The 23,886-nt window shown below is 38.2% G+C and overlaps 1 protein-coding gene and 1 pseudogene across 1 annotated transcript in view; both read right to left on the bottom strand.

Moving 5' to 3' along the window:
* PRKCG (protein kinase C gamma) overlaps positions 1 to 23,886 on the bottom strand; it is a 447,474-nt gene that overhangs the window by 225,081 nt on the left and 198,507 nt on the right. The window contains exon 3 of the mRNA XM_063436266.1: positions 11,905 to 11,987. Within this exon, the coding sequence (XP_063292336.1) occupies positions 11,905 to 11,987 (83 nt within the window). The remainder of the gene's footprint in view (positions 1 to 11,904; positions 11,988 to 23,886) is intronic.
* LOC134577660 (ATP-dependent RNA helicase DDX19B-like) lies at positions 20,227 to 21,102 on the bottom strand (annotated as a pseudogene).

Raw genomic sequence — 23,886 nt, 5'->3', positions numbered from 1 at the left:
ATTACCAATTTGCATGACAAATGTGATAAACTAATTTCATTTTTTTAGGTTGGTCTTTGGCAGCAATCTTGTCCAAAATTGCTTTGGATAATCCTTTTTTAAATGCAGAGATTAACCCGATATTAGTCCAGTCTACCTCAGAAGCCAATGTGCAAAATTCTATGGCATAATCTGAGATACACTGGTTCCCCTGTTTGATATGCATTGGTCTTTGTGACACAGGTAATAACACGTTATGACCAATGAGCTTATTCAGACCACAATCATCTACATTGGGGTCCATAGCAAAAGGATATCCAACCTTGTCAAGAATTGAAAGTAAAGGTCAAAGTTGCTGAACTGGAAGTATATTTAACTTTTGACTTCTATGGATTTACATTTAAAATGCACTCTACATTTCTGTCAGTTCTTACTTTAGTAAATAACCCTGTACATGTCATCTGCTTGATTGAGAATTAACTTGTGCAAAATAAATACAATTTTAGATTTTATTCACTTGCGCACTACATTATTATTCATTATTCATTACTTGCCAGATAATTGCTACTAAACGTTTAGGTCTCTAAAATGGCTGTTACCTTTCCTGGATGTATAGGCAATTTAGAACAAAAGCTATTTATATAAACAAACTGTCTTTAAGAAGCTGTTGTAACAGCAACGTGTTATTGGTAAATGCATTACTACAAGGTATAATTATTAAGGGTGAATCAGTCATAGATCTTTACTATGGTCTAAAATAGACTAGTAAGTGACTAGTTGGTACATTTGTTAAAGTGATAGCTCTGTAAATGTATTAGTATAACATGTTTACATTTTTGATGCATTTTATATAACACGTTAAAAGAAAACATAATATATAAAGGTTTAAAGGTTTACTAGTCTTACAGAAAATACAATGCAAGTCATTAAAAATAAGAGAAGGGCATTTAACCCCTTAAGGACCGGCCTGTTTTGGCCATGTTGTACGTTAAGGACCAGAGCGGTTTTAACACTTTTGTGGTGTTTGTGTTTAGCTGTAATTTTCCGCTCTCTCATTTATGGTTCCCATACAAATTATATTTTGTTTTTTTTTCAGGACAAGAAGGGCTTTCTTTACATACCATTATTTGTATCATGTCATATTTTACTTTAAAAAAAATAATACAATATGGTGAAAATGTGAAAAAAAAAAACATGTTTTTGGACTTTTACTTGAAAATCTTTTACTTATCTACAAAAGCTAATGAAAAAAATGTTTTACATTTATCAATAGTGACATTGTAACACTGTTATCTGTCATAAATCTCTGAATCACACCTCACATGTACATATTTTTTTAAAGTAGACACCCCAGGGTATTCAATATGTCCAGTCTTTTTTAGTAGCCACTTAGTCACAAATAAAAACAATAATAAAAAAGGCTGCGCCACAGTCAATAATATAGGAAAAAAGTATGCAAAGTCCGATAAAAAGTCCAACTTGTGTGTTCTTATGAACGGTCTTTAGTGCAATGAGGTCTTCTAAAACTGTAGTGGTTCCACTTTATATAGAAGATAAAAGATAATGTTTTAAAATATTATTAAAAATTATTTTTACATTTTATTATTTATTTTTATTTACATATTATTTTATTTTATAATATATATATACAATATATATAGTTATTATATATATTATATAGACGTATGTAATTTAAACATAAGTGTATTTTTATATTAATGTATGTATATATTAATATAAAAATACACTTAGTTTGACATTATGTATATAAGATATATATATACATATTATATATACCGTATTTTTCGCTCCATAAGACACACCTAGTTTTTAGAGGAGGAAACCCAGAAAAAAAAATATTTTGAACAAACTATCCCATAGTGTTTTTTACTATGGGAAAGTTTGTTCAGAATATTTTTTTTTCTCCCCTGTCCCATAGTGTTCCTTACCACCCACTCCCCTCTCCTGTCCCATAATGATCTTTAACCCCCCTCCCCTATCCCATAGTGATTTTTAACCCCCCTATCCCATAGTGATTTTTATCCCCACCCTTCCTCTGTCCCATAGTGATTTTTAACCCCTCCTCCCCTGTCCCATAGTGATTTTTAACCCCTCCTCCCCTGTCCCATAGTGTTCTTTAACCCCCTCCTCCCCTTGTCCAATAGTGTTCTCATCCCATAGTGTTCCCCCCTTGCCTCCTCCCATAGTGTTCCCCCCTCCCCTCCCCTCCTCCCATAGTGTTCTCCCCTCCTCCCATAGTGTTCCCCCCTCCCCTCCTCCCATAGTGTTCCCTCCTCCCTTCCTCCCATAGTGTTCCCCCCTCACCTCCTCCCATAGTGTTCCCCCCTCCCCTCCTCCCATAGTGTCCCCCCCTCCTCCCATAGTGTTCCCCCCTCCCCTCCTCCCATAGTGTCCCCCCTCCCCTCCTCCCATAGTGTCCCCCCTCCTCCCATAGTGTTCCCCCCTCCCCTTCTCCCATAGTGTTCCCCACTCCCCTCCTCCCATAGTGTTCCCCAATCCCCTCCTCCCATAGTGTTCCCCACTCTCCTCATCCCATAGTGTTGCCCCCTCCCCCATAGTGTTCTCCCCCTCATCCCATAGTGTTTCCCCCTCCCCTCCCATAGTGTTCCCCCCCTCATCCCATAGTGTTCTCCCTCCCCTCGTGTTCTCCCCCCCTCCCATAGTGTTCCGCCCTCTCCTCCATAGTGTTCCCCCCTTCCATAGTGTTACCCCCTCCCCCCAATAGTGTTCTCCCCCCTCATCCCCAATAGTGTTCCCCCCTTCCCCCAATAGTGTTCCCCCCTCCCCTCCTCCCACAGTGTTCCCCCCTCCTCCCACACAGTGTTCCCCCCCTCCCTCCTCCCACAGTGTTCCCACCCTCCCCTCCTCCCACAGTGTTCCCACCCTCCCATCCTCCCACAGTGTTCCCCCCTCCCCTCCTCTCACAATGTTCCCCCTCTCCCCTCCTCCCACAGTGTTCCCCCCCTCCCCTCCTCCCACAGTGTTCCACCCCCTCCCCTCCTCCCACAGTGTTCCCCCCCTCCCCTCCTCCCACAGTGTTCCCCCCTCCCCTCCTCCCACAATGTTCCCCCCTCCCCTCCTCCCACAGTGTTCTCCCCCCACCTCTCCTCCCACAGTGTTCACCCCCTCCCCTCCTCCCACAGTGTTCCCCCTCCCCTCCTCCCACAGTGTTCCCCCCTCCCCTCCTCCCACAGTGTCCCCCCCTCCCCTCCTCCCATAGTGTTCTCCCCCTCCTCCCATAGTATTCCCCTCTCCCCTCCCCTTGTCCCATAGTGCACCCCCTCTCCTTGTCCACCCTCTCTCCCCTCCCCTTGTCCCATAATTACTTACCTGTCTTGTAGCGTGGGCTGGCTTAACAGTGCGCACCGCGGTACTGGAACTTCAATTTCAGGTTTCGGTTTCCGGCAGGACTGAAAGGAAGTGTGACTTTTGAGGGGGAAAAAAATACGTCTTATGGAGCGAAAAATATGGTAGATATAATACACTGATTGATTTACACTGATTGAATTTTTTTTTACTTTATTTTTGATTTTCCAGCAGCAGGGAGACTGCCTGTCAGCACAGACAGTCCCCCTGCAGGCAGATACACAGGCACCTATTACGGCCATGTGATCAGCGATCACGTGGCCACGGGGTCCTGATTTGCCGCGGGGAGACTGTCTGGGCAGACAGGCAGTCCCCCCAGACTGGGAGAAACGCCAGGTAAGTACCCCAATACTGTTATGACGGTTCAGGACCACCATCGGTCCTCAAGGGGATGTTTCTTGTCCTTAAGGGGTTAAAGCATTTAAATCTGACAAATCAGAGGCATCCTATGTAAGATATAAGGAAGCCAATAATGCTTGCAAAAAGGCAATTAAAGTGGCTAAACTAGAAAATGATAAATTGATAGCCAAAGAATGCAAAACCAACCCAAAGTTTTTTTTAAATACATCAATTCTAAAAAAACAAAAAATGAAAGTGTACGTACACTGGAAACAGAGATGGGTCTGTTAGCTAATGAAGACCAGGAAAATGCAGATATTTTAAATAATTATTTTTCTTCAGTATATATTAATGAAGATCCTATGGCAAGAGATCTGCAAATGATTGCTGCAAAAAAACTTGAAGATAACTTGTGATTGGATAACTCGAGACAAGTTGCTACAGCTGTCAAAGTACATTAATGTAAATAAAGCATCGGGGCCTGACGGTATTCACCCTTAAGGTACTTAAGGAGCTAAGTGAACCTCTGTATTTCATTTTTCAAGATTCTTTTGTTTCAGGTATTGTACCTGAGGATTGGAGGAAGGCAGATGTCGTTCCTATATTTAAAAAGGGTTCAAAATCCTTGCCTGGAAATTATAGACCTGTGAGCTTAACTTTTGTGACTGGAAAAATATTTGAAGGGCTATTAAGGGATAATATTCAGGAATTCATTGGCAAGAACTTTGTTATTATCAATAATAAGCATGGTTTTATGAAACATAGGTCATGTCAAACTAACCTAATTGCATTCTACGAAGAAGTAATTAGAAGTATAGATCAGGGTGTTGCAGTGGGTGTGATCTACTTGGATTTTGCCAAGGCATTTGATACGGTTCCTCTCAATAGGTTAGTATTCAAACTATATTTCAGCTATATAACTATATAATATATTCCAAAATAATGACTTCGGGCACACTGTAACTCACATTGTTGAAAACTAGTGCTAACGCCATAGTGAGAGCAGCCCATAACTGTAAATAGGGTCAAGCAAAATTATTTTTTATTTTCTAAAAAGAAGTAGCGAATCTGGGGTATTTTGTAGTGCAAAGGGAGAGCGTTACTGAAACATGCAGTATTTATGAGATTTATTTACTACACTGAGAACTATGGAATTGAATATTTTAGGACAGCTGCCATAAAATGTTCACTTCCCATTTTTTAAACGTTCATTACATTTAATGAATCTTAATGATTTTTTTAAACGATGTAACTTGCCTGCTGCTGCAGTTTCACACAGAGCAATCTCAGCAGCAAACACATTAGGCTGAGCAGCAGTTGGTAAGATACCAAAAGAGTCTGAACCAACATGACCACTCAGCCATATAAAAAAGTGAAATTATCTAAAAAAAATAATAATAATAATCAATAAACATAATTTTAAAATATACCATTAAAGGAACACTATATGCATAAAAATCTGTAGCATAATAAGCATTTTGGGTGTATAAATCATGCCCATGGAGTTTCATTGCTCAATTTTCTGCTATTTAGGAAGTTAATCTATTTTGTTTCTGTTCATGCAGCCTTGGCATATTGCCTGCCTCTTGAGTTTTGCTCCACTGAGATAAACAACCAGGAAGTAACATGACTGGTTGGCTGATTGACAGCCAGGGGGTGTAATAAAGTTAGTTTATAAAAGTGCCAATTTCAACTGAAATTTAATATTGAATGTGCAAGTTCCAGCAGAATAGCTACATTTCTGCATGAATTACATTTAGAAAATTTCCAAATTTCCAAAGTGCTGATTTGTTTAAGTTTACCGTATATACTCGAGTTTTTCAGCACATTTTTTGTGCTGAAAAACCCCAACTCGGCTTATACTCGAGTCAATGTCTGTATTATGGCAATTTACATTGCCATAATACAGACTGGGGGCTGTGTGCGGTTACTTACCTCTCCTGCAGCTCCTGTCAGCTCCCTTCTCCTCCGCGCCAGTCCGGTCAGCTCCCCTGTCAGCTCCCAGTGTAAGTCTCGCAAGAGCCGCGGGGTCATAGTGCGGCTCTCGCGAGACTTACAGTGGAGCTGACAGGGGAGCTGACCGGAACTGCACGGAGCAGACGGGAGCTGACAGGAGCTGCAGGAGAGGTAAGCGCTCGCTGCCAGCCCCCCCCCCCCACTGAACTGCCATTGCCACTGGACCACCAGGGAGTGTGAGCCCCCCTCCCTGCCATGTATCAAGCAGGGAGGGGGGACGGAAAAATAATCAATAACATTAAAATAATAATAAAATAAAAATAATAATAATAAAAAAAGAATAATAAAAAAAAATGTAAAATAATATTTTTAAAAAATAATGATAAAAATGCCCACCCCCCACCAAGGCTCTGCAACACAAACACACACTGCATCACACACACACACACACACACTGCACTCATACACACACACTGCATTCATACACACACACTGCACTCATACACACACACTGCATTCATACACACACACTGCATTCATACACGCACTGCACTCATACACACACACTGCACTCATTATATACACACACTGCATTCATTATATACACACACTGCATTCATTATAAACACACACTGTAAATAAATATTCAATTAATATAATTTTTTTAGGATCTCATTTTATTTAGAAATTTACCAGTAGCTGCTGCATTTCCCACCCTAGTCTTATACTCGAGTCAATAAGTTTTCCCAGTTTTTTGGGGTAAAATTAGGGGCCTTGGCTTATATTCGGGTCGGCTTATACTCGAGTATATACGGTAGTTTGTTTTTAATGTTTTTTGTTGTTGTTTTTTTGTTAATCACTTGTCAATTTTATGTTTAATGAAATAACCCTTTGGACACATTTTAAAAACATTGAATATTCATGAATATTGCATTTAGTAATATTTTATTTGTAATTTACGCAATTTATTTAATTATCTATTTTTTTTAATTTACTGCTATATATTTTCTTGTTTTATTAAATAGTAGAAATCTCTTTGCATGTTATAATAGTCTTTGATTTTTCCATAACATTCATAAAGCACACCTACTACAGACCCTTTAAACATACAGACTACAGCTCCTGATATATTTATACACATGTACACATATACACACACACTGCAGTGCCTAGATACAAACACACACTCTACAGCCCCTACCTAGTGGTGTATTTTGGTTTTCGGCTGCCCTATGCATGATAAAACTCAGGCACCCAAAACACACGCACATTTAATGACAGACACACACACACTAATAGACACAGATACACATTTCCTGATGGAAACACACATACACATTTCCTGATAGAGACGCACACACTGACAGACATACACATTCACTGACAGACATACATGCACACTGATCAGAGTTGGTCACACATACACTGAGAGACACACATACACTCACTGACAGACACACATGCACACTCACTGGCAGAAACACACATTCACCTTCACTGGCAGACACACACTCTCAGTGACAGACAGACACACACTTAGAGTCAGACACACACACACAGACACACATACACTCACTGACAAACACAGATACACACACACTCTGACAGGCACACACATACACATTTACTGACGGTGACACACACTCAGTGACAGACACACACACTCAGTGACAGACACTGATTGACATTCACTGACTGAAACAAACATACACATTTCCTGATGGAGACACACACACACTGACAGACATACACATTCCCTGACAGACAGACATACATACACACTGATCAGAGTTGGTCACACATAAATTGAGAGACACACATACATTCACTGACAGACACACACATTCACTGACAGACACGCACACTAACTGACAGACACACACATACACATTCACTGGCAGACACACTCTTAGTGACAGACAGACACATTCACTGACAGACACAAACTGAGAGACACAAACACAGACACACACTGACAGGCACACACATACACATTTACTGACGGTGAAACACACTCAGTGACAGACACACAGACACACATACATACACACTAACTGACAAACACACACACATTCACTGAGAGACACACACTCAGTGACAGACACACCCACACACACTCAGATTGACAGATACACATACATACTCACTGACATACAAGCACACTGATACTGACACACACCATTTTTTTATTTTTTTTACTTCATTGAACCCAGCTTCCCTACCTTTGGGACTGCTTGAATGTATTCTCTCTTTTCCTAGGGTCCAGCGAGACTGCTGAGATGTTTCTTGTGGTGCTGGGCGGGTGGTCAATGAAGGTGCCACCAGCCTACAAACTGAGCAGATGACAGCCTCGGGGGGCCTCAAGGTGGCCAGCCAGCCAGCTCGTAAGTCCCGCAGGACAACACGCTGACAAGGATTCTGCCAGGGCATTAATTGGAGGCATTTTTGCCACCCCCTGAAAGTTCTGCCCAAGGCAGATGCCTTGTCAACCTTGCTCTAAATACAGCGCTGCCCCTACCAACAAATACACATACATATGCTAGAACCCCTAGATACACACCATCTCTACAACTTTTTGCCATGCACACAAATGCTACAGTCCCTAGTCACACAAAGTGCATCACAAACAGATCTCTGTACACAGATACTACACCAACAGCCCCCAAACACGCACAATCCCAAGCTGCCTCCAAACACAAACAACACCACAGACAGCCTCATCACACATGCACATAACGCCATACCAAACCACTAGCAAACACAGTGCAAGCATGCAATTAAATTTGCTTTAATTCTTCATTCTATATTTTCTTCTTTTTTTTTTTAAAGAGTGAGGGGGATATTACCCCTTATAATAAATCAGGCTCTGTTTGAGGGATCTGCAGTTGTGGCTCTCACACCATCATAATATCTGTGGCAGAGCTACATAATCAAGGGGAGAAGAGTATTAGGTTGAGAATGGGGAAAGCATATTTATTTGTTCCTCTGGTGAGGAACTGACATAGGTATTTTAAAAAATACATACAATAACCCTCATTTTATATTACTTGTAATTTCCTATCAGAATAGGGCCAAGGACATTTCAAAATGGGACATGGAACTTGTATCTGCTGCAATCCAGCTATTCTTTCTGAGCATTAATAATAGATCTTAAAAATGGGACACTAGACCTCTGGGAAAAATTATTGCAAGGGTTAGAACAAAAGTGATTTAAAATTAATTCTTCTGTGTAGGTAAGACTTATTAAACCAAGCAAGTTTTTAGGTCACTGCAGAAGAAAAAAAAAAACTTTTAACTTTAATAATTCAGTAATTTAATAAAATGTATTTCAAAATAATAGACAATTGGTAACAAAGGATGCATTTCATGCCATCTGCTTGTTACCCGAGATGTTAGGAGCTGTGGCTTAAAGGACCACTCTAGGCACCCAGACCACTTCAGCTTAATGAAGTGGTATGGGTGCCAGGTCCAGCTAGGGTTAACTAATTTTTTTATAAACATAGCAGTTTCAGAGAAACTGCTATGTTTATCAATTAGTTAAGCCTTCCCCTTTTTCCTCTAGTAGCTGTCTCACTGACAGCCGCTAGAGGCGCTTGCGTGATTCTCACTGTGAAAATCACAGTGAGAGCACGCAAGCGTCCATAGGAAAGCATTATGAATGCTTTCCTATGCGACCGGCTGAATGCGCGCGCAGCTCTTGCCGCGCATGCGCATTCAGCCGACGGGGAGGAACGGAGGCGGAGAGGAGGAGGAGAGCTCCCCGCCCAGCGCTGGAAAAAGGTAAGTTTTAACCCTTTTCCCCTTTCCAGAGCCGGGCGGGAGGGGGTCCCTGAGGGTGGGGGCACCCTCAGGGCACTCTAGTGCCAGGAAAACAAGTATGCTTTCCTGGCACTAGAGTGGTCCTTTAATGTTAAGGGTACATTTGTCTTATTAATGGAAATAGATGTTTAGCCTAGACTTGGCTTTTTACTACTAGTTAGATAATCTATGCTCATAAACATACCTAATTTAGGACTCAATTTAACATTTTTGGACAAGTTTTTTAATTAATCTAATATTTTTGGATAAACGCTAAAATAATTATATATATATATATATATATATATGTATTTTATATTTAATATTTTGAAAAAAATAATTGTAAAAGTTTATTAAAAAATATGAAATCAATGCCTTTATTGTATGTGTTATAGGCCCTTTGTATTTTATAGTTCGGTGTCTTTGCAAGCATTTATCTTTTTGGTAGAAGTGGAACATTAGTTGGAATGACATTGCCATAGGCATTTTCCTTTGGAAAATTTTAAAGTAGTATAGTTTAGGTACTTTGGTAATTTGTCATATTTGGTATGTTGTTTATATATAAATGTCCACCAGTAGGAGGGAAATACTGCAGTGGATTTGTCCTTTGGTTTTTGTTTGATAATTCTATATTAACATACACGGATTTTACTGGAATTTGCAGCATTTGTTTTATATGACACATCTATAGTTATTAAAACAAAACAAACTGACATTTGTTGGTTGCATCAGGGCCATCTTAACAGCATTTCCTGACCCGGGTAAAGCAGTGCGCTGGGGCCCTGTCTACACAACCACTTACAGGAAAAAAATACGTAAATAATCTATATAATTAAGCTTATGTTTCTAAGTACCTCCAACAAAATCAGAGTTAAAACATGAAATAATATGCTGTACAGAAGAGATAAATCCACACAAACGTTTAATAGGTAGAATTATAGCTTTTTTTTAAAAAAATTAAAAATAAATTATGTATGTTGATTTTGTCTTGCTTATTTTCAATTTGTACATGTTTGTACGTTGTTTTCGTCAAGGTCAAGATACATATTCCAACAGCAAGATCGCATGTACAGATAGCTGATACTGAGGTGATTAGTCCACCTAAACATTTTAATAAAGAGGGTTTGAAGGTTCTAAAAAAAGTTCTCATACTCTGTTTATTGAACATACACAGGGGAGCATGCAGGGTCTAGCATGCCATTAACAGCGCAGGAGATAAGAAATTATAAATTATAAACAGAATTTGCAATAAAGGAAATATACATATTAGATGACTCTTTACAGGAAGTGTTTATGAAGGCTGTAGAAGGGAAATGTGACTAGGGCTACATAAACAAAGCAATTTAACTCCTAAATGGCAGACAATTGAGAAGTGAGACTACAGATGCAAGGTATATACACCAAAACTGCTTCATTAAGCTAAAGTTGTTTTGGTGACTTTGGTAACCTAAACTTATTTGTTTACACTCTGAGATTTGACCACTTACCTTTCTAATATTTCATATTATTCACCGGACATAGATTACTAAAATTGTAATAATATCTGGAAACCCAAATCAAAGCTCTAAAACTTTTGAACAGTAGTTTTGATATGTAGGGGCAATGTGGACTTGTCAATGGTGTATGGAAAGGCAGAGGAGGATAGTTAACTGGTGTTAACTGGGAGATGAAGGTGTTGGAAGATAGATTAAGCTCTGGTGGGACAGACAGAGTTGTGGTATAATAGATGGATAGATAGACGTGTCCAGGGATAAGCCCTGAAGAACTGTTCTGCTCAAATATATATCTCTGATTTATGATGGCCTTCTGCGATTCAGTGAGGTTTATCATAGATTGCAGGAAGCTCTATTTGCAGTACACTAACACTAGGGCATACAAGATCACAACTGGGAGTTGAAGGGTAGTACAATAAAGTATCCCTTACTCTTTTCCTGCTTATCTTATGTCATTTTTAATGAATACAAAAAATGATATCTGCTGTCTTAACGCCTAATGAGGTACAGTGACATGAAGCCTATACATACACAGTGCTTTGAAAACTGTCATAATGATCACAACTTGTGGAAAATCCCTGTAGGTACATTACATTGATTGACAATGAGTCTTGCCCTAACCAACCTCCAACAAGGATGAAAAAGTAGCTGAAAATGAGTTATCTATTAGTAATTAATCACAGCATCTTATGGATAAAATGTTCCTCTTGTCCTTTGGCATATAAAAGTTATAAGTTAATGCATTTTGAGTGATCCAAAACTAAAAATGGGACAGATAAATATCATTATTTGTCAGTGCCTACCATTTATTCTCATGTCAGTAGTTAAAATTCTATTCATTCGAATAATAAATATGGGCACTTTTCCTGAAGAGATATGAAGCCATGCAGAGATGGACTGTTGCCAAAAATTCCCCAACATACAAATGCAACTTTGTTGATGTTTTACTTACATCTGAATGTGGCCCTTTACCAGCACCAGGACATTCAAAAGTGACAAATTCATGGCATCGCTTGTGAACCACAAAGCTGCAAACTAAGCAAAAAAAAGAAAGTTAATATTTAGGTTGATTCTGTAAATAAAATTACTTTATAAAATAATAAAGATTAGTGCATCTCTTTGATACTCTTACGTGTGGCATAAACGTATACGGTGCAAGGAAAAACAGAAATAAAAAGCATACATATCCAAGTAAGATATTTTGGTTCCCAAACCTTGAAAACATTTTATTTTATATTCTATATTTTATATTTATTTTATATTCTATTTATTCTCTTTGCCCCATAAAATGTCTACGTCATTATCCTCACTTTGTACTCTACTGGGCACAACCAGTTTTTATTTGTCCTCTACTAAACCTTTTTCTCATAATCTGCCTAGCCTACTATAACTTTCCAACTCCCTAACCTTGCTATGCCAACTTTAGTTTTCCTTTGCTCATCCATTCTAACCACTTTAGTTCCCTCTATTATAGTTAAGTTTCACTTCCTTTTTTCCTACACTGCACGTTCTAAACCCCACTTATTTCTCATACCTTAATCCCTTTCTGTTCCTTCCAACAAACTATTGCCAGCTTTACTTCTCTATGTGAGTGCAGGCTATGAATCTGCAAATTGGTCTCCATGGACCAACTGTGGAATAGCAGGTCCATATGATAAATCGGAATTGAAAAAAATGATGGAGCTCATATTGTGGTAGGATCTTGACTAGTGAGCTGACTTATAGAAAAGCTGTGACAAAAATAAATCTTCATGCTCATTTTGCAGCTGAAACTGATATAAATTATTGTGGTGACTGTCTTCTATGTAAATATGACTGTCCATTTATTATAGACATGTTAATCTTTTATATCAGATCTGTCCCTTAATGACTACTGTTTATGTATTCATCAGTAATATTAAAGAAATATTGGGGGCAAATAATAACCAGCAGCAATTGAAAAAATGAACCATGTAAATAAAGTTTAAAATTAAATACTCTGTTTTCTTTTTTCGTACCATAATCACCCAAAATCAAGAAAATAACTATAATCAACATTGAGGGTCAAAACGTTTTATATCATTAAGATAAGTGTGATTTAAAACACCCATATGCAAAAATTAGTTAATTCCAAAAATAAGTATTCAAAAGGATATTTGTTTAGTTCTTTGTTGATCTTTTTTTTATTTAATCAATGTCTAATACAATAAACTGTGCCTGTCTGGTCTAGTTTACTGGATGTGTTAATGTTAAGACTAACCAAAAATTATAGCTCACCCTATAGAACAGATGTGCTGATGACCACTGCCACGGCAACTCCCTTAGAAATTAAAAATAACAGACTATTCAAGCACTGTAACATGGATTAAAAACAGTGAGCTTTTACTAGGATTTGTTAAATACAAAGAGACGGGACCGGGTGGGGGATATTTGTCATGTATTACATTTCAAAATGTAGGCAATTATTTGTGTTTTTTATTTTCTTTTTATTTTTTAACGTCTCTGCAGAGGATGATAATTGAATGATGCCAGCGTCTGACTGTTTGTACCAGCCAGAGCATTACAACAAGATATTTGATTTCTCTGCCAAGTGCTTTGATTCACAAACACTTAAATGCCAGTGCTTTGATATGCATGTTTTATGAGGGAGACACATTGTGAATCACACAGTAGACTACAGCTTCTGTGAAGTGACAAAAAGCTAAAATTCCTAGTTATGGCATTTAAAAACAACTAATGACATAATTGCAGTCTATTGGTTAGAAGAAGAAAAAAAAAAACAGAATTACACTTCCAATATTCAGTTCTAATAAATGCTATCAAAGAATTTACAGGAACAAGTTCAACAAAACACCTTTCTTTAAATCTCGGACGTATGTTTTATATTTCTGCTAATGAGCAGGTATCCAGATCTTTCTTTTTTTGTGTGTGTGTGATATCCACTATGAGGTGTCTTTTCTAAAGACACCAAATGCAGTTTTTCTACTTTTTGTTCACAACTAATGTTTTCCATCCCCCTTATTTATTTGGCAACTCACCTTTATGTAGTACCTTTGTTTAAAACTTGTGCCCAAAAATGCACCACATATTAAATGTGGGGTTTTAACATTAATCTGTAAGAGGCAGAAGTGCATTTTGATCCCACTAGTCAATACCACTAATATGATTCATGTCTTATCCTTGAACCATGGTTACATTGTGTCAATACTATATTCAATATTATCCAATGCTTTCCTATGGGGAAAAAATCTGACGCTGGAAGTCCTCATGCAGAGCGTGAGGAAGTCCAGCATCAGATAAGTTCTGTTTCAAACCAGGAAGTTCCTCTAGTGGCTGTCTGGTAGACAGCCACTAGAGGTGGAGTTAACCCTGGATAGAAATTATTAAAGTTTCTCAATAACTGCAATAAGTATTATTACAGGGTTAAGGGACATGGGACCCAGACCACTTCAATGAGCTGAAATGGTCTGGATGCCTACAGTGTCCCTTTAAGCCATACTGGATCCCAGGTTTCGTGTCTGATTCCTAGAAGCATTTAAGTAGGGTCAAAGCAATCTAGAAAATGGAGATAGGATAGAAAGGAGATGGGCTTTAGCTCAGTGTAAGGGTGGTGGAGATGGGGGAAGGGGAAAGCTCAGAACAGAAAAGGTGTGTAATATCAATGAAAATTCACAAAAAGTACAAATGACTATGCAAGGAGCCTATATAACAAAATGGGGGAACTAGAGGCAATAGCATACACTACACAATATGATATAATAGGCATAATAGAAACATGGTGGTATGAGACACATGACTGGGCAGTTAACTTAAATGGGTACACATTATTTAGGAAGGATAGGAAAAACAAGAAGGGTGGTGGGGTATGTTTGTATGTCAACCATGAGTCACAGTCAAATCTTAGGCATGTGGAGTGTGACGATGAAAATGTGGACGCTTTATGGGTAGATATCTGCTTGGGGCAAATAAAGGGAAATCAATTGTTGGTTGGGAAATGTTATAAACCACCTAATGTAAATATTAATGAGGAAGAACAGCTGTTAGAGTTAATTGGGAAAGCTGCAAATCGGGGTAACGTGTTAATTATTGGAGATTTTAATTACCTGGACATAAATTGGGATAGAGTGACTAGTACTTCAGCAAGGGGAATCAGGTTTTTGTATGTGTTAACTGACACATTTATGTCACAACTGGTACAAGCACCAACAAGAGAGGATGCTTGTCTGTATCTCGTGTCATCTTCGGACCAACATTCAAGTAGGGGAGGATTTGGGAAATAGTGATCACAATATAGTATTTTTTAAAATAAATTCAAAAAAGCAAAAGCACGTTGGGTATACTAAAACATATAATTAAAAAAAAAAAGCTAATTTCAATAAGATTAGGGCAGCTCTACCACATATGGACTGGCATAAACTCCTTATTGAAAAAAACACTGAGGATGAATAGAAACTATTCAAACAAATATTAGAAAGGTACATTTCTCAGTATGTACCATTGGGTAATAAATATAAAAGAAACAAATTGAAACCAATGTGGCTTAGTAGAGAAGTAAAACGAGATTAAAAATAAGAAAAGGGCACTTAAAGCATTTAAATCGGACAAATCATAGGCATCCTACATAAGATATAAGGAAGCCAATAATGCTTGCAAAAAGGCAATTAAAGTGGCTAAATTAGAAAATTAGAAATTGATAACCAAAGAATGCAAAACCAACCCCAAATATTTTTTCAAGTACATCAATTCTAAAAAAAACAATAAATGAAAGTGTAGGTACACTGGAAACAGAGATGGGTCTATTAGCTAATGAAGACCAGGAAAAGGCACAAATTTTAAATAATAATTTTTTCAGTATATATTAATGAGGATCCTATGGCAGGAGATATGCAAATGATGAAACAACTTGCATATAACTTGGGACTGGATAACTCGAGGCAAGGTGCTACAGCTGTTTAAGAGAATTAATGTAAATAAAGCTCCAGGGCCTGACTGTATTCACCCACGAGTACTTAAGGAGCTAAGTGGGGAAATAAGTAAACCTCTGTATTACATTTTTCAAGATTCTTTTGTTTCAGGTATTGTACCGGAGGATTGGAGGAAGGCAGATGTCGTTCCTATATTTAAAAAAGGTTCAAAATCCTTGCCTGGAAATTATAGACCTGTGAGCTTAACTTCAGTGACTGGGAAATATTTGAAGGGCTGTTATGGAATAACATTCATACATTTATTGAGAAGAATGTGGTTATCAGCAAAAATTAGCGTGGTTTTATGAAACATAAGTTATGTCAAACTAACTTAATTGTATTCTACAAGAAGTAAATAGGCGTATAGATGAGTGTGTTGGAGTGGATGTGATCTACTTGAATTTTACCAAGGAGTTTTATACAGATCCACACAATAGATAAGTGTTCAAACTCACAGAAATTGGTCTAGATGATTATAGTGTTCCTTTAAGCCAATGTTCTACCCAAGAAGAAGAATAGTCACTTAAATTACTTTAGCTAAATAAAGCAGTTTTAGTGTATAGATCATTCCCCTGCAATTTCACTGCTCCATTCACTGCCATTTAGGAGTTAAATCACTTTGTTTCTGTTTATGCAGCCCTAGCCACACCTCCCCTGGCTATGATTGACAGAGCCTGCATAAAAAAAAACTGGGTTCACTTTCATTTACCTTAATAATTGTATCTCAATCTCTAAATTAAACTTTAATCACATACAGGAGGTTATTGCAGGGTCTAGCAAGCTATTAACATAGCAGGGGATAAGAAAATCTTAATTAAACAGAACTTGCAATAAAGAAAGCCTAAATAGGGCTCTCTTTACAGGAATTTTTTTATGGAAGGCTGTGCAAGTCACATGCAGGGAGGTGTGACTAGGGTTCATAAACAAAAGGGATTAAACTCCTAAATGTTAGAGGATTGAGCAGTGAGGCTGCAGGGGCATGTTCTATACACCAAAACTGCTTCATTAAGCTAAAGTTGTTCAGGTGACTATAGTGTCCCTTTAAGGATAGAGAACACTGAGTTGTCATTAATGGTAAATTTTCAGGTTGGACAAAAGTGGTAAGTGGTGTCCCTCAGGCTTCTGTTTTGGCACAGCTTCTATTTACAAAGCTTTGTGTTATCTGCAAACACTGAAATATGTTAAAGTAATAAATATGTTAAAGTAATAAAATGTGAGCAAGATATTGCTTTGCTGCAGAGGGATTTGGATAGATTGGGGATTGGGCACTAAAATGGCAGATTCAATTTAACATAGAGAAATGCAACATTATGTACTTCGGGGTCAAGAATGCACAAGCAACTTACATCTTAAATGCTAGTGAATTAGGGATAACCACACACGAGAAGGATTTGGGAATTGTTATAGACAACAAATTAGGCAGCAATATGCAATGTCAATCTGCAGTAGCTAAGGCCAGTAAGGTTTTGTCATGTATAAATAGGGGCATACATTCTCGGGATGAAAATATAATTTTGCCTCTTTATAAATCGCTGGTAAGACCACACCTTGAATATGCTGTGCAATTTTGGGCACCTGCTCTAAAGAAGGATATCATGGCACTAGAAAAAGTGCAGAGACAAGCTACAAAATTGATAAAAGGGATGGAGCATTTTAGTTACGAAGAAAGGTTAACAAGTTTGGAAAAATGGCGCCTCAGAGGGGATGTGATAACATTATACAAATATATTCGGGGCCAGTACAAACCATTATCTGGAAATCTAGTCATAAACAGGGCTATACAATGACACGAGGTCACACATTTAGGCTGGAACTGGGATTTAGTAAAGGGGGAACTGGGATTTAGTAGAGGGGGATGTCTGGGATTTAGTATATGGGAAGGTCTGGCATTTAGTATATGGGGAGGACTGAGATTTAGTAGAGGGGGGACGACTGGGATTTAGTAGAGGGGGGTGCTGTGGTTTAGTGGAGGGGGATGCTGAGGTATTTTTTATACTGCAATTTTCAAAATAAACCTTTGTTTCTATGAACATGCAAGTGTTTTTTTTTTTTTGCGGCTCACATAAACGTAAACCTTGTTTATTTGGCACGTACCATTTTTTGATTTTGCCATGCTTGGAGTAGACCCTGTAATCTGCACTAAGTAGGAAGAGATTTATTATGTGGGTTGGGCATAGTGGGCGGACCTTTGCAGCAGTGAGAGTGGTACATTTTCAAGGTAGTAATTGATAGCTTTGCTGCAAAGTGTCCCTGGATTTTTTTCCAAATGTTGGCAACTATGCACTGTGCCCTGGCATCCAAAAACAGAGAAGTGGATCTATTAAACAATGGTTATTAAGTGTTGTCTTCTGAAAAGTGGTTTTAAGTATTAAAAGGAACATTTTGAACCTGCAGACACATTCATATCTTCCAAGTGTCATTATTTAGGTATGACAGTCACTAGGGTGGGCCAAAATCTCCCTTTTCCTCTTTTCTTGGAGCTACATATTGTTGGTATGTTTGAATGTATAACAGAACTGCACACTGAGAAAAGTCACAATAATGTGTCTTTAAGCTGCAATACATGTGTTTAGAAACCCGCCTGAGTAAATAAAATACAGTGTTCCAGTTCAAAATTATATTTAAATTGAGAAAATTGTTATTAGTAAATCGCCTAAAAATTCTCGAAACAAATTGCCCCCAGCCTCACCTCCACTAAAACCACCAAAATTAAAATGTTCGTTTGTAATGTTGGGAGTTTTGCACATTGCACTGGTGACTATGTTTTCACCACTTTTTAGAACACACATAATTGGATTATGATATCATTAGCTAAATATTTAATAAAGTAATAGAGCAGGCGTGATTTGTAGGGAGTTTACTATGTTGTCCACAACTGCAAGCCTCACAGTTATTTCTTAGCACATCTGAGACTGTTCGTGCTATTTATTGTTGATTTCTGGGTCAGTAAGTTTATCTGTCATATTAAACAGAGAGTAAAGCCTTATTTTTTCAAGCCATAAAACATTCCCCGAGGACCAGTTTATGCGCAAGCCAAATACTAGGAACAGAACTGTCTGTTGTGATTTGATTGGCAAAATAATCATCGACAAGTGCCTAGTGATTGTTTAGTGGAAGGTTCAACTAGTAGCTGTTCATTTATGCACCATAATCCTCTGCCAACATTGGGGAATTGCTCATGTACAAAAAGTGAAACAGGCACATAGTCAGAACGAGATATGCAAATTTGCTGTTAGTAGAAGTTCCCACAAAAGGCTAGTCTAGACTTTAAGCTTTTTGTTTTTTTCACAATAAACTGAGGACTGAAACTATACAATCAATCATAGAGGCATTTTTTTATTTTATTTTCTAAAGCAGAGGCATTAATATGTGTATTTTTTGATTTACTGCTTGCATGTAAATATAGATATAGGGCCAACTTTTCAGAAACATAGAATGTAATGGCAGAAAAGAACCGTTTGGCCCATCTAGTCTGCCCAATTTTCTAAATACGTTCATTAGTCCCAGGTCTTATCTTTTAAATCTAGAATAGCTTTATGCATATCCCACGCATGCTTAAACTCCCTCACTGTTCAAATCTACCACCTTAGCTGGAAGTCTATTCCTCTATTATGTTTATATTAAAGTCTTTCCGCTAAAGAAGTTTTCCAATTTGGCTATTTTGACCTTAAATTTGACATTTTCTGTGAATTCACTTCGTACTCTCACGTTTGTGAATAACCCTGTATGTTGCTACTTCTAAGCAACAATTTCATGCTGATAACCCATGAATGACAAGGGGATTTTGAGAACATGTATTATGCATTATAACTCTCTGATTTGCTACAAGTGTACCATTTTTAATTGTGAATATATGAGACATGATTATCTGTTTTGTGCTCAAAGAAAGCTACAAATTTATACTATAAAAAAGAAAGTTATATTTTCCAGTACGTTGCTATAGCTACCCTTCTCACTAACCAGCTAGTCAGATGACTTGTAAGGTGTGATTGTTATTATATGTGGGACATACACATATATTGCCATAGAATGTAACCACTGAAATGACTTTAAAGCAATTTCTTAACTATACTTATGCTTAATTATAACTCTCATACAGAATGCTCTACAAGGTTTTTTGCGCAATAGCTGGCTGCATATGTGTATTATCATGAAAACGGATGTATTAGGACTTGAGGCCCTGACATACCTGAGACAGATATTTAGCAAAGAATAAGGAAACAGTGACTTGATATTAAATCCCTGCACTAGATTTCCTGAACTCCCCACTGGAAACAAAATCCACAAAAATGTTCCCCTCATAAAAACCCCAGAAAGCTTTCCTCAATATACTATATGGCATTGATAGGATAATAATAGGTTCGGACTTTCCGAGCAAATCTCTATACAGACTCTTCAAATGTAGCAGAAAACAGGAGCACTTCGTTTTTACGTCACAACATTGTCTGGATTCGGACACTCAGATGCACTCATCACATCTGCTTCACCAAACAAACACCTTGATCTTCTTGGGATCAATGAACATTGCTGCAATAGTCCAGCCCAGTACCTGGGGTTCCAATTACAATCTGCGCAGAGATCTTATGGCCAAGCTTTAATCTGTTCTCACTCACAGCATATGCCATTTTAAGCTCTGGATAACATTTTCCCATCTGCTCGATAACTATACTGGTCTGCAAAGCCAGTTCATAGATAGGGAATATACACAAACACTGTGGGTAACTGTTTCCAGGATTCACTCGGCTGAGCATACCGAGAACGAATGCAGCATTTATATCTGTCCCAGACTCGGACTGAGCAATGAAGGCAGTCAGCATCAACAGTAGTGGTTTCTACAGGTTTTTGGAAGGTCTATTGAATCCATTGCATAGACTCTTTGCAAAAGCTGTTGTTTCAATCTCAGCTCTTCAAATTACTCGGCAGAGTACAGAGGAGTGTTTGGATCCTATGGCAATACTTCTACTTGGTGTATTGTGCTTACCACATTTTTCTGAATATGCTTGTTGAGCATCTTCACCATCATCTTCCACCTTGTCATTACTGTCACCATTGTCAGTCTCTTCCATATTTTCAGCATCACCCACTCCGATCAACGTGTTACTTTCTGACTTAGTGGAATCTTAGTCATCTTCTTTCATGACCAACTTATTAAAAGACTCCACCGCCACCTCCCCTTCTACAACTAGGTCCCAGGAATCAGTTGCCATCATGCTACCCAGTGCTCACAGCCAGAATCTGCCAGAAAAAAAAACATCTCTACCGCCCAAGAGCCAGCCAATCAGTGAACAGAATAGCTGAGATATATACTACTTGCAGAGAGACACCACCATCTGGTTGGATACCTTTGTGTTGACCTTGTAGTTTTGTTCATGTAATGGTGGGGGGTTAAGTCTCCCTGCTGTGAGAGAGGTAAGACAGTGACTAGGCATTGTCAATATAGGATGACTGTGCATAGTGGTTTTATATAGTGCGTTTATAAAACCAATTATGGGACAACTGTTCTATGACTCCTACTATGGGTACATCAGTGCAATTCCATACTTTGCTCACTACTAAAATATGCTGAGCTAATCTGGCTTGTGATTTGGGCATAGAGTGTGCTTGCGTTAGGACAATACACACAGTGGGAAAAGACTCTGGGAAAGATATGACTACTACATGTGGGTTCTTGATTTTTTGTAGTCCCTCTACACATGGGGCATAGTGCATTTTGTTCATCATCTCCAGCAATTTTGGGATCCATCTGAATGTAAATAAGATAAATGTGTGCTATAAATGCCTTTATTTTTTTTTACTTGTTTCTGGTTGGTTTAGAATGTTTCCCCCTGTCCACTAGATATACCTATTTTAGAGAAACTACTATGTTTACATTGCAGGATTAAGACAACCTCTAGGTGATTTGTGTTTTTTCTCGAAGTTTAACTCTGTGAAACCATATTAAACGTCCGCACACATTGCATAAGGACATCCATTATCTGCAAAGTTGATTCAATGCTTTCCCATAGGGAAGGTCTGATGTGCGTACTGCGCTTGCTGTGCATGCAAATTTAGGACATCACAGGAGGAGGAGATGGATCCAGCTCCGAACGACGTGGTACTTTAACCCCTTAAGGACCAAACTTCTGGAATAAAAGGGAATCATGACATGTCACACATGTCATGTGTCCTTAAGGGGTTAAAGGAGCACTATAGGGTCAGGAACACAAATATGTATTCCTGACCCGATAGGGTTAAAAGCACCATCTAGCCACCCTGGTCCCCTTATGCCTCCCTAAATATAGTAAATCTTACTTGTTTTCAAGTCTGCAGCTGCATGTTTTGTGCCTGTTTCCTTTAGACCTGCCCACTGCCTGCTGACATCAGCAGAAGTGGTAGCCTGATCCAATCACAATGCTTCCCCATAGGATTGGCTGCGACTGACAAAGAGGCAGATCAGGGGCAGAGCCAGCACAATTCAAACAGTCCTGGCCAATCAGCATCTCCTCATAGAGATTAATTGAATCAATGAATCTCTATGAGGAAAGTTCAGTGTCTGCATACAGAGGGTGGAGACACTGAATGTTTGGATGCCTTTTAGGCAGCCATGACCCAGGAACGATCTCTAACAGACATCTGAGGAGTGACCAGTGAAGTTAGCACTAGGCTGTAATGTACACACTGCATTTTCTCTGAAAAGACAGTGTTTACAGCAAAAAGCCTGAAGGTAATGATTCTACTCACCAGAACAAATTTAATAAGCTGTAGTTGTTCTGGTGACTATAGTATCCCTTTAAAGAAGTGAAAGGTCATGTGATTAATCACCATAACTACTACAATTACCATAACTACTACAGCCCATTGAAGTGTTTTTTGTTGCCAGTAAGTTGATCCTGAAAACTTAATGTTTTACATTTTCATCCTTTACATTTTCTTGAATGCCAGCATTATCCAAACTCCAAATCTCCAATGGACATACCTCCCAAGTGTCCCTATTTAGGAGAGAGAGTCCCTATTTTGGACCCAAACCCACTGTCCCGCTTTTCTATACAAATGGCGGGTTTTCTAGGAACTCCATATTTTTGGTATGTCTGTGTATAACAGAGTTCCACGTTAATTATACTCCCGGTAATGTGTCTTTAAGCTGCAATAAAGGTGTTTAGAAAATAAGTCTGTGTAGATAAGATACATTGTTCGTGTTCTAAATTGCATTTTAGTTGCATATGACTTTTCTTTATACATTTTCTAGCGATTTGGTTTACACAGAAATAAATCACCATCCAATTTTTATAAACCAATCAAAAACATTTTATGAATCATGTGTATCTTGTTTGGATTGTGATCGCATTGAAAAAAAAAAATATTTTTTGATGATAACATTGCCAAAATTAGAAATTGTTATTGAAATAAAACTTTGTTTAACTTTTGTTGTGATTATTAGTTATAAGGTATTGAAATCAATACTCCAAGATTGTGAGATTAAAGGGAAACTATAGGCTAGGAATACAAAGTACCCTATGTATGTCCTTAACCTGTTTAAAATTGACAATGGTATATGTGCGTTTACTTCTAGCATGTTCAAACCGGACATTTCAGGTATAATATACATGTGTGTCTGGTGTGCCATTCATTTCTTGTTTATATAACTGTGCATGTTTATCGTGTAACAGTGCTTATTTTCTTGTTTTATTGGTTTGATTCATTAATGAGGAATTGTTATAAAAACGTTGCTGGTGTTGCTTTTACATGTCATCAACTCAAGGGAGGTATTGTGTTAATTCTGCTTATTTGCAAATACTTGGAAATAATGTGTATTGTATGAGTATTGTTAATTGCTAGGAAATTGTTATCAAGTCACTTTTGGTGTTGCCCAGTGATTCCAATTATTTTCCAGAAAGTGTGTGATCACTTAAACTTGAATTTTTATATCAGGCATCTCAAACTCTGGCACCTCAGATGTTGCTGAAATAAAACTCCCTTGATTCTCTTGCCACCTAATGCATTGATAGAATTCT

This window comes from Pelobates fuscus, chromosome 11, assembly GCF_036172605.1.
Source record: "Pelobates fuscus isolate aPelFus1 chromosome 11, aPelFus1.pri, whole genome shotgun sequence".
Lineage (NCBI taxonomy): Eukaryota > Metazoa > Chordata > Amphibia > Anura > Pelobatidae > Pelobates > Pelobates fuscus.
Note: the sequence above shows the minus strand (reverse complement) of the source record. Positions and strands in the feature narration are given on the sequence as shown.